Source organism: Solea senegalensis, linkage group LG11 (genome assembly GCF_019176455.1).
Source record: "Solea senegalensis isolate Sse05_10M linkage group LG11, IFAPA_SoseM_1, whole genome shotgun sequence".
NCBI classification, from domain to species: domain Eukaryota; kingdom Metazoa; phylum Chordata; class Actinopteri; order Pleuronectiformes; family Soleidae; genus Solea; species Solea senegalensis.
The window spans coordinates 12,036,153-12,050,577 of NC_058031.1; the positions used below are offsets into that span (position 1 = coordinate 12,036,153).

Below are 14,425 nucleotides of genomic sequence, written 5' to 3' on the forward strand. Positions count from 1 at the left end.
ACAAAATCTAGCTGGGCCAGGCATTTTTTGCAGCCAGTAAGCAGCAGGTGATGACAGTACATCAAAAAGTCATTAAAAATATCATAAAAGAACTGTGTTCTGTCATATCATGTGCAACTCAAAGTGCATGAAATCAAAATGGTGCACAATTTTAAGCCTTTGTTTATCTTTGAAAGGAGATAAACCTATGTCATGTGACCCACAGACATCTCAAAGTGCCTTTAACAGAGTACAAACACACTAACACTGCTATCAAAACTTTCAGACTACTGTAGGACATTGATTATGGGCAGCCATTTGAATAGACTGGGTCTACATTGAAGAAGCATTGCATATAATTCAATTGACCTGAATCTTATTGAAGTACTTTCATAAAAAGTATTTCCCCTGAATTATTCCAGGAATTAAGATCTGTATAGTATCTTCCTCCTCTAGTATGGTGGTTTTTTATCTTTTTATTATCATCACAAGTTTCACATTGAGCTGCATGTGTTGAATGCACTGTCCACTTCCTGACTGACATGGTCGCAGTGACGGCCGTCCCTCGCTGTCCCCCCTCCTGTGCGGGGGTTCTCGTCGAGCCTCCGCTGTTTAAATGGGCCAAGTTGAGAAGCGGCGGAGAGTGCAAATCTTGTTTGGTCTGGGTCTGTGAACTTCAGCGTGACTTTAGCGACACACGCAGGGGTTAAAAACAACTCTTTACAAACTTTCAACTGTATTAACGTTGAGCAAACGCTGTGGAGATTTAAGCCCGATGTGTTTGGCTCATAGCCCGTGTTTCTGATTTATACCATATGCCACATTAGTTTAATTAACAGAGGGAATATATATTTTTTTCTATATTTTATTTTTGAAATAACTTTATTGGCTGTGATATTGTTTCTTAGCCACGTGCAGGCTCCCCCACAACCGAGTTTATGTGCGTTGCTGTAAAAAGCAAGCACAACCAGGTTAAAATTGAGTCACTGATCGGTGAATGTTGAAAAAAATGTCACTTAAAATGTCACTAAAGACAAAGAAATAAGAAAGACGTCGGTAACTGTCACCCACTGGTGACATGTCCGCGACTCAGAGCTTCCCAGCTTGTCAGGTATTAACAGAGCGAGTGTGATTAAATGTGGGAGGTTGGATCTGTGAGGCTGGCGGAGAGAGCTGCTGCCGCTGCGAGCTGGAACCTACTGAATGGGAATCTATCCGGCAACTTCAGCACACCGCTGTCTCTCAGCGACACGGGGGCTCTGCGTAAAACCAAGCGGCGCGTCTCCAAGTCTGGCTCAGCCCAACTCACGGACGGAGAGGACGCTCAAGTTGGATCGAGCGAGCAGGTTTTCACTTGTTATCGGCGCTCGGCTCCCACGAACATGCCTGCCATCAAAAAGGAGAGACTGGATGGAGACGACATGGCATTGACCGCCTTCAACCAGTCCGAATACTTGGCCCCTTTAAATGCCGCCGCCATCCCCGTGGTGACCCCTCATCCGCCGCCCTACGACCACATTTTCGCCCATCACCGCGCGTACTTGGGGCTCCACGACTCGGCGGCGCTGCATCACCAGCATCTCCACCATCACACGGACGACTTAATGCTGGAGAGGTTCTCCTCCATCCCCGACTTTCAGCCCTTCTTCGACAACGGGGAGCCGTGCATCGAGGTGGAGTGCGGGGAAAACAAGGCTTTGCTTTATATCAATAAACTGTGCCAAGGCAGCAAAGGACCTTCAATTAAGTACCGGGGTGAGTGGCTCACCCCCAATGAGTTCCAGTTTGTCAGTGGACGAGAGACTGCTAAAGACTGGAAACGGAGTATTAGACACAAAGGTAAGAATAACCTTTACTGAGCTCACGGTTTGGACGTCTTGTGGTGATTTATACACTTTTTAAACGCCGCTTATCTCGGGCGCCAACTTCGTTCTCGTGGCTGGGTGCTGTGTTTTGGAGTGAAAGGGTTACAGCAGTCCGTGCGTAAGGAGACAGATGAGAAAAGGCGCATATCCTCCATACACACACTCGCTCACACACACACACCGAGGCTTCGACACAGACTTTGGGCTGCGGTTCTTCACCAAAACCGGGGCATCTGGATCAGACTGCACCGGAACTGAGGTGAAAAGTTAGACATGGGTCATTCAACGTTTGACAGTTGAGCTATGTTTTTAAATCATTATGGGATGGATCGTTCCGTTTGGTCAGGCTGCACTTGTGCATGTGTGGTCACACTTTTGCACATCGTAGGATACAATAAGTGGCAGTTTTTGTTGAAATGTTTTGTGTTGATTGTCCATTCAATACCATTTAAAATACGTGTTGTTGTGTTATTGCAGCCAAGTTAAATGAGTCAGCTATGGAGTAAAACAATGTATTCTGTATCCACAGACTCATTGTTATTGTTTGGTACTGATATTTTAGATTATTTTTGCGCTATAATCACGCGTGACGCGCGCCCACAGATAAGGCACATACACGTACACTCAAGTTCATTCAGGCAGAGCCGAGGAGAGGTGATGTGGAGGGAGGGTGTCGCCCCCAGGTCAAAAATCATGGTCTGATAGTTGAATACACTGATTCTAATAGACAGGTGACAGTGGGCTGTAGTCTATCTGTCTCATCACTCAGTCTGGACTGTGGTAGATTTTAAAGAGTGTGGAGCCATAGGTGCAAGTGCTGACTCCTCCAATTTCACTCTGTGATTATCTGCTGATAATATTTCTTGAAAACTTTGGGTCTGGAGAGGATGGACTGAAGAATCAGGTCTGCTTATCTTGTCTCTTATCCCAGGAGAAGACTTTACTGGCTGGAGAACAAATCGATGGTTCACATTCCCTGAAAGTCTCTATTGTGTGCTTTTCTCATTGCAGGGAAAAGTCTTAAGACTCTCATGTCCAAAGGAATCTTACAGGTGCACCCTCCCATCTGTGACTGTCCTGGTTGTCGAATTTCATCTCCAGTGGTAAGAATATTTCATCTTCTGTCTGACTGCTGTTGCTGCTGTATCCTTGCGTGTCCATTTGTTGTGACAATGTGATAACCAGGAGGTGCTACAGATGGAATTTAGTTTGTGTTTGTCTTTTTTTTAACAGTGATATGTAGGGTTAATGTGATGTTGTGATGTCACTGGTGACGGTCCTAACTTCTCAAAGAGTTTTAAAAAGACTATTTTTGTGGCATTTGGTACAGTATTGTTGCGACACACATTCCTTTTAGTTATTATTGTATGTCAACTGAATGATAAATGTCTGTATTTGGTTGGCTTTTTTATCGAGTAAAGCCAGTTCATTTTTTCCCCTCATGGACCAGATTATGGTCTTTTAATTAATAGATTTATTTTGAAAGCAGGTTTAGGCACACTTTGGGATATTTATCGTGTGTCATGTATGAAACAGTAGATGTGAGCGTGTATATGTGAGAGAGAGAGTGTATGGGAGCCTTGTCTCTCTTTGTAACCTTGACAGTGAAGAACCTCCAGGCACACATGTCATCTTTGATGATAATGTTTCTCAGCATGAATATCGAATCCACTTTCACCCTTTCACAGACACTGCGAATCAAACAGCCTTTTATTCAGAGGTACTGAGCCGGCCAATATGGCTGCCTGACGTAAGGTGTCATTGGCTGTCGGGCTCTTCTGTCTTGTTGAATCAGTTTCCTCACCTGGCTGTTGAACTTTTGTGTGCCTTGTGCTTCCCTCGGGGCTCGGCCCAGGGCATGATGCCAAACCTTGAGGCCTTGCAGGTGTGTCACAAATATGGCATCACCACTCTGCGTCTGTGTGTTTTTGTCAGTTATGAGCAAGCACGCTGCCGGCTCACTGTCGCCAAATCTGTTCACACAGGTTGTGTGTGTGCGTGTGTGTGTGTGTGTGTGTGTGTTTATCACCACGGAGTGCATCTGTCGTCGCTCCCAAGCACTAATCTTGAGGGAAGGGTGTAAGAGGCTTAGCGAGCTACTGAGCGTGGCTACTGCTGATTATTGTGTGCAAGGCACGCAAGGCAAAGGTGGGTTAGATAAGCCGGAGGTGTTTGAGTGATACAGGTAAACAGGTAACGTTTTTCATAGACAAGAATGAAGACCTGTACTCTTACACGCAGAGTTCAGCCAAAATGAATCTCCTGAGGGAAAATGGGGGCACGCTAACAGAGTAAAAATGTTCAATGTTCAAGTGCAGAATTTCAGAATCTGTGCACATTTGCTTATGTTTAGGCTCATTACAGATATCAAAGCCATTAGCTTCTGGCTTGCAAGGGCTTGTACGACTCCACTTCAGTTAAAGCTGTGACGGTGTAAAAGTTTGTTATTGACGTAAACAGGGATATGAGAGCATTAAGGGTGATGGTGTTGCCTTCACTCTTCTTTCTTGCCTTGTGTGGTGGTGAAGCCTGAAGTCGAACCCACCAATACCACTGTGACACACATGTACACACATACACACACACACACACACACACACAGGCAAAGTCTGTTGGCAGCTCAGTGCGAGGCAGTGAGGGTTACGCGGAGGAGGGAAGGCAGTGGGACTTGTATGGCCTGTACTGGCGTCTCCCTCTCTCCCCACTGACTCCCCTCAGGGCATGGCAGCCAGTACTCCTTCACTGATGAGCTCTCTCTCTCTCCCTCTTCCTCTCATACTCACTCTTACACACACACACACACACACACACACATTACATGCCTACCGACTGACACAAATTACCTCATGCAGACATTTATTTTGAAAGTTTGACGGCTGAACTTGGAGTGATCTTGTTTTGCTATTGGCATGAGGCAGGCGATCATAAAAAAAGAGTGCAGCAGCTGGTGGGGAGACATTTCACCTGCCTGCTCAGGTCTCATGGAAGTTAATTTGCTGTGTCGGCCCAGACACAAGCTGTTTGTAATGACAAGACATGACGTGAACTGTTGTTACATGCAACTGTTTGGAATTTAAATAATAACCATTATAAAGTTCTTCGTCGCAGAAATGTAAGCAGTTTATGACTGATACGCCGTTAATGATGAGCTGCCAGGGTGTGCTACCTTTCTGTTAAATCCTGTTATTATGTGATAATCAAGTACTTAAATTATTTCTCTCTCATAGTAATTTTAACTGTTATTACAGTCGCCCTTTGAAGTTGTTCAATGCTGTGTGTTCGCTATGTGAGAGACACTGTGCAGCTTAACTTTTGCATGTTAACAATATGACACTGAATTATTCATGCGTGTTGATTTGATTCTTAGCTCCACGTTCGTACGCATGTCTGTGATTATTTGCCACTGTGATGTCTGAATGACTTGCCTGTTCGCTGTATGCATTTGTATGTGTGCGTTAGTGTGTGTGTGTGTGTGTGTGTGTGTGTGTGTGCGTGCCTCCTCCCAGGAGAGCTGGGCTTTCTCTGCCCTGTTATTTCAGCGGAACTGGCGAAGGCCGGGAGGAAATTACACTCGCCTCCTCTGGCTTCTAAAAACCTCCTCCAATCAAGGACTTCTCTCGCAAAGCGGAACTTGAAACGCACACACACACAGACACACTCTTACACACACTTTATAGACAACGTATAACTGAGTGTTGGAGATCTACTTCCTTCTGTACGCTGCTGCTTCAGTTGTATGTGTTTGTTGCACTTGTGTTGCTCCAGATATGTTGCTATGGTAACAATGGAATCGGTCATTGGCCCAGAAGTGTGCAGAGCTGTCATCATGGGAAGGGTGTTTGTGCACTTATTTGTGCACATCTCACTGTGAATGAGACAAGTTAGAGATTAAGTGAGCCTTTAATGAGCTTTTTGTTCGGGGTAGATCTTAATCTTGCTGGTAGAAATGAAGATGTCACTGTTGCACAATTTGTTTTAAAAAAAACAAGAAGCATGATTTTCATGCCTAGAACAGAGATCACGGTTCTCTCATGATCCTCCCACTTTACATTAATTTACATGTTTATTTTCCCCATTTGCCTAATATAGAAGGAAATACAACAAAGGGAAATGTAATGTTTTTTAAGTGTCCTTTCATAACTTTTCTCTTGTACAGTAAATCTCTTGTGTCTTTCACTCACTCTCACTGGGTTTAGTTCCTCAGTGCAGTTTTTTCGGATCTGCATCACTTCTTGTAACGCTGCATTGTCACTGGTCGGGGAAAAAAGAAGGAGCACATTTTTTGAAGCCGCTGAAGTCATATAGAAAAACAATACAGAGTCTTATGGTCATGTAGAATCAAGCTTACATATAGAGATAGTGAGTTTTTTTCATATGATTTGTTGTGCAGTTCAGTTTCATACATCATGAATTGCATAAACATGCATGTGAAAATGCTTTAGTTGCTGCTTTTGGTCTTTATAAACTGTTTAATATTTATTATTTAATCTTTTAAACAATGTATTCACATGCTTCATTGAGCTTCTTTATGCAATGAACAAACTCTGCTCAAAAGAGGCTAAATTAAGGTGGAGCATCTGTCAGCAGAATGTGGTTTATCACACTGAAGAGTGTGTGTGTGTGTTTGCGCCTTAGATTTGCCATTGATTTCCTCTGAATCCTCTGCTGTTCTGCACGCGCACACACACACACACATATATACGTAATGTTTCTAAGGTGATACTAGGAAGTAAAATTCCTCATTGTTTGCTCATCATTATTAACATTATGTAGATATTTTGCAAAGATAAGGTTAAACTAGGAAGCAAAACTCATCAGTGTTTTTGATTATCATACGTAGTCAGCAATAGTCTCAGTTTGCTGATCATTATTCTGTAGATATGTACGTACGTACATATATTTGTGATTATTGAGTGTTGTTTTTGTGTGTTTAAATGAAAGTGTGTCAAACTTTAAATTGTAGCTGAGTGACAGTTCGGAACAAATGTTAGCCTTGTTGGGACCAAATCAACAAAAATCACAAGTTCAATTTTCATCCCCAACCTTGTGCTTGCTTTTACTCCCCTTATTTGCCAGTTGAGTGAAATCCTGGTCGTTACCTGTAAAGCTCTCTCGTGGCAGTCGTGGCGGGCCAATCAAAACACAGCGAGAGAGAGACAGAAAGAGAGAGAGAGTATGGGAGGAGGAAGGAAAACAAGAGGGAAAGGGGAGAGCAAGAGGCGCACATGCATGCTTGACTGCACTGCCACTGACCTCCCAGCACCGCCAAACACCCCCGCCCCTTCCCCTCCACATCACCGTCTCTCGCCCTCTATGCACCTCACCCCCTCTCCTTCCTGCTGCCCCCTCCCTCCCTCCCTCCTTGCCCTGTGCCGCTCCACTGGGCTGCAACTGCCCGCTCGACTCAGCGCGTGGGGGCTGAAGGTGCAGGAGAGTGTGTGCGCTTGTGTGTGCGTGTGTATGTATGAGGAGGAGGGAGACACAGTCGCATGTCTGTCCGCCCGACAGTGCTTTCTCACTTTTGTCTTTTTCTCTCTCTCATGGCCTTGAACCACCAAGTGTTGCTTAGAGACTACACACACGCACACACACACACACACAGAATTATCTGCACACATCTTTTGAGAGCTGAATAATGTAGAAAAATCTGATTTGTCATATGTCTGATTATATTTTGAGTAAAGAAAGCATAGTGTTCATGTTATTTACTTGGCTGATATACTGTATGTTCCCCCTCAGTCTATGTCCTGAAAGCTTGTTGAATATACTGCACACTGACAACGTGACAAACTAGCTGCAGCAACTTAAATTTATCACTCATGTGTCGGCACAAGAGAAAACAAGTGACAACAGTGAGTTATTGATGAGATTTTTATAGGAGGGCAGGAGCAGAATGTGTCTTTTCTCACAGGACAATGAATTCACATAAAATCAACACATACAAATGACCATGCCTTCGCAGAATAATTAAAACATTGTAAGCCTTGTATTGCGTGCTTTAACTTAGTTTAAGTGTATGTTTGTGTTTTATGTCTGTCCTCGTTTTTTTGTTTCAAATTACCTCTGTGTTTATTCACAGCCAGTCTTAATCTTTGCTTAATCTTTGGAGCAGATATGGCAGTGAGTGTGTTTACATGCACCCTAATAATTGATTATAACCAGATTAGGAAAAAATAAAAAGTCTCCCTTTTTTTGCTTGGTATAACAGTGGCATAGATTTTCTTTCACTGTTTTAGATTCTGCACATGCATCAGAAAGGTCAGGGAGTACAAGTGATGCAAATGGGTGTTTTTGCACACCAACTGTGTCATGGCTGGGGGGGTGAAGGGAAAAATATAAAATCAAAAATGTTATTTTAGGATGACAGCAACACACCTTTTGCGTCACAACTAATGCTAGGCGTTCAAGAGAATGTTTTAATGCTACAAACATCAGCTCGGTCTTTTTTCGTCTTAATGTGTGGTACTAGCATGACTATCAGCCAGATCATATAAACTTTATTATTGGGTTACTAAGGAAATCTACTTAGTGCAAACCGTTTACACACTTAAATCAAAGTACTACTTTAATGAGATTATTTACTGTAATCAGGTTATAGCAGCCATGTTTGCATACTATGCAACCTCAACGCTACGGAAGCTTACATTTTTTTGCTAAATGTCCTTCATATAGGTGCACCTGTGAAAATGTCCCAGCATTCTGTGCGGCTGAGTTGGAGATAAGGAAGTGAGACTAAAGAAAGTAAAGATTTTTTTTGTAATTTGTACTTTATGATGAACTGAATCTCACACAACACACGGTACACACACACACACACACACACACACACACAGCAGAGCGATTGTTTATTTTGGCCTTGTTTCACAGCGCTTACGTGAGTGTGGTAATGACACCTCCCCCACCCCACCAACCTCCCCTCACTCAGTTTTTTTCCCTCTCTTACGCGTCGTCTCCTCAGTCCCCCTCCTCCTTTCCCCCACTGCTCGCGCCAAATCGGCCCTCCATCCCGCCTACACACACACACACAATACATGCTGCGAGGTAACGGCAGACAGGCGCGTGACTCATTAGGCATTCGTCCCCCAGGGAGATCGCTGGGGGGGCGCGTGCGAGGGAGAGAGAGCTCTGCAGCTGCAGGAATGTCACGGCCGGCTACCGCTGAGTGTGTGTGTGTCTGTGTGTGTGTCTGTGTGTTCACTAATGCTAGCTGGAGCCAGTGGCAGGGTGCTGAATCTTTGAGAAAATAACGCAAAAAGAGAGAGAAAAAGAAAACACACTTATTAGTGCTGTTTTCCTCCAAGAGCTGGTTTTAAAGACTTTTAAATTTAGAGAGAAAAGATTAGATTGCTTTATAAATGATTAGCTTGGATTTAGCGGCTTGTTTGTACTATAGCTGTGAAATGAACCTGTAATGGTTTTCACTTCAAATCAAACTCCGGCCATGGATTGATGATTTCAGGACACCACCCAAATGATGTTACAAATGCATAGGTGGCTGTCAATGTTAGCATGTTCAGTCACCATGTGTTATCGCTGATGTCGTTCTTTCAATTATTTAACTTTATTACCCACATCTACCTTTTAAATGCTAATGTAGGAAGAGCATATATTGTCTCGTAAAGATCACGCCGTTGTACTTCTGACTTTGTACCATTCCTTAAGATTGTTTTTAATAACTTTAGTAAGTGCAGGTTTTTTTTGAATGAATTATATTATATATTTATTATTAGCCCACATGAATACTGTGTACTTTAGTAAATCCAAGTTCACAATACACAACTTAAGAGGTGTAACACACTACCAGGAGGAGCTGCTAGTTTGGTTATTAGGTCACCCATAAGAATCTAAACTTTTTGAAGCCCCCAAACGTCAATAACAACTGTCACCCCCCACTGGTGTCCATATGGGCCTTATTTATTTTTCCATAGACATTCAAACAAAGCTTATTTTTTAAACCAAAAAGTCGCCCCCTGGTGGCTATACACTATATTTTTACTTCCGTGTTGGCATCCTCCTGTAGACCACGTGTTGTCTCATGTGGTCTTGGTTTCACATCTAAAAGTCGACTGCAGAAATTGTTATTGTTGCAGTGCTGTCTGTGTTTTAATGATGCATTGCTCATTCTTTTTCTTTCCTCTCTGATGAAGCATGTCCATGTCTGTGATTGGCTGGGGTGGCTGGAGTCATCACAAACTCAGATCAAATTTCCAGCATTCTGAAAACGAGATTGTAGTCTGACACGTTGGGAAGGCGACAGTATTTTACATGAAATGAATGCCGACTTGGCTGCGACCTGCAGAACTGGTCGGCGAGCAGATCGTCAGATAATGTTGTGTGAACTTTGTTCAACTCTCAGCCCTCATGACATTCAGTACTGTTGCCGTCTTAAGAAGACCTGAACTTTGGCAGTTATGTGGATATCTACCAAAGCTAAAACACATTATTGATCTATTAAAATCCCCTCAATTATGTGCATTGATATCAAATCTCTGCCACTTTCCGAATCACTTCACAATCATTGTGTATTGTACTTCTAGTAAAGCATAGGCTACTGTAATGTGTTCACCCCAATGTTAATAACTTCAGGAGAACTGAGGAAAAACGAAGACAATAGTCATTTTTAATACATATTCATCCAACTAGCATAGTTATTTAATAGCAGAAATGATCATGTAAAATTCACTATTTTTAAGTTGAACTATATTCGCATGTGTTGGTTTCAGAACATATTGCATCTGTTGGAGAATTCTTGTATTATACGAATGTTTTACATATTTTCTAATTGTATAAGTTGTGTAACAATGTGGTCAGTATGTCGTGAAATATATTCGCCTGTGTGTGTGTGTGTGTGTGTGTGTGTGTAAATGTGAAGCCCAGATATATTTTTTGGCTGCCTGACTGTCAGACAGAACATGTGGGAGGCAATATTCATAGAGGTGCTTTTAGTGGGACTTTTATGAGAGACTTTTTTCCATGGCTGAAAGGAGGTTGACCACACACAGTAAGGTTGCTTCAGCTCTGTGCATAGGCACGTGTGTTTGTGTGTGCATGTACGAGCCTGAGCGTCCAGGCGCCCTTCCTCTCAGCGCCCCTACGTGGGCTGCCAGGGGTGTGTTTTGCATCGTGTTTTGTTTCAGAGATCCCACCCCCGTGCTGCGGAAGTGTTGCCGGAAGCTGTGGGAGCTCACCCCCAGTTCTGCGTCAGTGCCACTAAAGAAAGAATCGGGGGCTTTCCGGGAGGACAGGGGGGAAGGGAGGGGGGGTCGCTGTCAGCCTGGGTATGTCACGGCCATGTGGGTGGTTGTCTACACGGTCACAGACACACATACGCATGCGCACACGCGCACACACACACGGCTACAGTCACGACTGCTGTTAAACAAACTATTCTTGTATACACTGTAATGCTTGCTTGCTCCAAGTGAAGTCCCCTGCTTTGGAGGGGAATTCTAAGGAAAAGAAACAGGTGTGTGTCAGAGTGTTTTCTCGGACAACATGAATAGAGCAAGAAACAAACTTTGAGATGGAGAATAGTTCAACCTTTGTGTGTTGTGTGGTTGTATGAGACACTGACTCTAACTGATTTTGGCCACTTAACAAAATACTTGCCTAATACAATTTACAACTGCTAAAGTTTGAATTAACATCCTCAAAACATGCTGCTGCTTTTTATCTGAAAACTTTCAGATCCCTTCTTTTGGCCAGTTTGTGTCATTCATGTAAATCTGAATGAAGGATTTTAAACACAAAGTCACGAATGACACTTTTGAACTCACTGATGTAGGGAAGAGTGGATTGAGAACTCATAAATGTAAAATTATTGATTTTCTCTATGGATAGACATGACATGACACAAACTTTAGTTTCCTGTTGGAAAAAACTGTCTAATTGTAGACCATCTCTTATGATAGAGTAGAGATAATCCTTTGTTAAATGACTAAAATCCGTTTTTCCATGTGTTCCCACTGGCAGCTATGGTTTCAGTGAGGGTGAGAGTCTATGACTGAGGCTGGTGACAGCGGTGTGTTGGTGCCGTGCTCGGCCAAGTCAGGGCTGACAATGTGTCAGTACCTACTTTAACAGATGTGCGCATGAGTGCAAGCACTTCCTTCCTACAGCAAGGCCTTGTGAGGAAGTAGAGGGAGTGTAAGAAAGTGATCCACTGTCCTCAAATACTGGAGCAGAACTTGTGGAAACCTCTGTCAGGAAAGAAAAAAGGAGGAAAAACCTTTTTTCTGGCTCGGGATGAAAAAAAGCGAGCCTGCTCATCCTGGGGGATGTTTTCATCTTTCTGTCTCTGTCCTCAACTGTTTTTAATGTCTGCCATTTGAGAGACTCCAGAGGGGCTGCACCTGTTTGCCTCTTGGCTAGGAGCCCCAAATCCCTCCTCCTGCCCCCGTCTGCCACTCATGCTGCCGCACCTCCTGGGATGGAAAGAGCGGAGGAAGGGGGGAGCGGGGAGGAGTGGTAGAGAGCAGGATTGCGTGTAGAGGAAGGGATAGCTAGAGGGCTTGAAGGCGTCCGGGGGTAAGAGTTGTGATGTCGGCACAAACAGAGAAGGAGGGGGAGGGGTATTGTTTCAAATCCATGTCCACTCTCCCACACTGGACAGACCTTATTTCTGTGGAGCTTTGCTCTTTCCTCTGTCCTCTCTCCCTCCTGCACAGACCCACACCTGCTCTTCCCTGTTAATTAATCCTTATTCCCTTTCCTAATGTGACCAAACCTCCTTTACTCTCCTCTCCCACTGCTGTCTTAGTGAGAGGTCCTTGTTAATCTGCAGTGACCTCTTCAGGTCACATTAAAGGTCACCCAGCTTCAATTCATAATGACCCTAGAGCCACACTCTTCTCTTTATCCCAGCCTTTCTCTGCTCTTTCCTGACCGTTTTGAAAAATAAACAAGTTAATTTCTATATACATACTGTATATATTTATTTAAAAAAAACAAAAAAAACACAAAACAGTTTGGTTTAAAGTGTTTTAACTTCTTTGTTTTTGAAACAGCAACAGGAAGTTGCTTTGTTACTGCAGACATATCTAATTGTGTGTTAGAGGATTTATTTTCAGTATCATGTGTACGTGCAACTAGATCATATGTGATTGAAGTTTCACTCGTGTTGGTTTCAGTTTGGTTCATTGGTGCCAACTGAGGCTGCTGAACCAGTTTTTTGCTTGTTGTATATTGTTGTGTCTTTTCATGGGAATATGTTAATGCATATGTTTTCCATTCAATTATAATTACTGAAATAGCTCCCTTCAGTTTTTGACTGTTGTGCTTCCACAGCCTTGTCATATCGTTACTTTAGCGTATGCTCAGTACATTTTCAAATATAGGGTACTATACATTTCTTATGTACATATATATATATATATATATATATATATATATATATATATATATATATATATATATATTATGTGTATTTATATATATATGTATGTATGTATGTATATATATGTATATATATATATATATGTGTATTTATATATATATGTATGTATGTATACATATACATACACATAAATATATATAAAATATAAATTTGTGTTTTTTGAAACTGAAGTAGCACCTCCTCCTGTATTGGTACTCATTATTTAAAGCTGCTCTCGGTCAGAATAGGTAAAATAGGTGTTAACTCTATATTCAGACAGCTATCACAGCTCTAGAGTGTCAAAAGTCTCTTAGTGTCAGGGCTCTGGCAGTAATTCCAGCAAAAACCTTTTCAAGTAGCCCCACTTTTTCCAATCACGGTCCAAATCTCCAAAATGAGGTTGTCCTCTATGTTTTTGAAGTTGAGATGCTTGTGCCTCTCTCAGCAAACACGTTTATGAGGTGATGTAGGGAGGAAGAAGGGGAATACTAATGCAGCAACAGAAAGTTAGCTACAGGCAGTAAGATCACTGACAGCAGCCATAATGTGTTCTTTTAGGAGGTATTCAACAAGCAAGGGAGCAGAACACAGATTCTGTGTTTCAACTCAAAAATGTTAAATAAAACTAAGATTCCATCATGGTGGAGTCTTGATTCCTCCCAACTGTACACAAGTGAGAGCTCATTTCAGTCTCAGAACACGTTTAAATGGCCAACATGTGTGTTTTCATGTTTTGTACTCCAGGGCCAAGTAACAGTGACTCCTGATGCTAAAATGTATTTTCTCCTTTTGTGCCATGTTGTGCAGAATCGTGGGCGCTTGGCTGAAAAACGCACCATTCCCCTTCCCCCCAACCGGGTGCCCAAGAAGGAGCTGGCCTCCATCTTCAGCAGTGACGACAGTGAAGGCAGCGAGCGGGCCAGTAGTGATCATGCCCACATAAAACAAGAAGACGAATTGCATTATAGTATCATGAAAAAGAGGTGAGGCTCTCTCGACTTTTTTGGATTTTTGTGCAGTCTGTAGGATGGTTTCACATGTGGGTCAACACAATTCCGAGAACAGTTAATATCCCATATAGTGATGCACTGGTCAATTCAATAATCTGTGGGTCAGTCGGGCGGGTTTGGGTGGACTTAAAAGAAAATACAGTGGGTAGGGCAGTTAAAAGATGGCTCCGAATAACTCATGTGTCTCTCCCTCTGTC

General features: G+C 42.8%; 1 protein-coding gene across 4 annotated transcripts in view; it reads left to right on the forward strand.

Moving 5' to 3' along the window:
• Positions 1 to 646: 646 nt before the first annotated feature.
• The window catches only part of samd11 (sterile alpha motif domain containing 11), a 1,171,052-nt gene continuing 1,157,273 nt past the window's right edge, over positions 647 to 14,425 (forward strand). For 2 of the 4 annotated variants that reach the window (XM_044038044.1, XM_044038045.1), the window contains exons 1-3: positions 647 to 1,818; positions 2,856 to 2,947; positions 14,026 to 14,201. In XM_044038044.1, the coding sequence (XP_043893979.1) occupies positions 1,116 to 1,818; positions 2,856 to 2,947; positions 14,026 to 14,201 (971 nt within the window). In that variant the 5' untranslated portion in view covers positions 647 to 1,115. Of the gene's footprint in view, positions 1,819 to 2,012; positions 2,104 to 2,597; positions 2,749 to 2,855; positions 2,948 to 14,025; positions 14,202 to 14,425 lie in introns of those variants that run through there. The other 2 variants (XM_044038046.1, XM_044038047.1) reach the window with 2 other exon arrangements.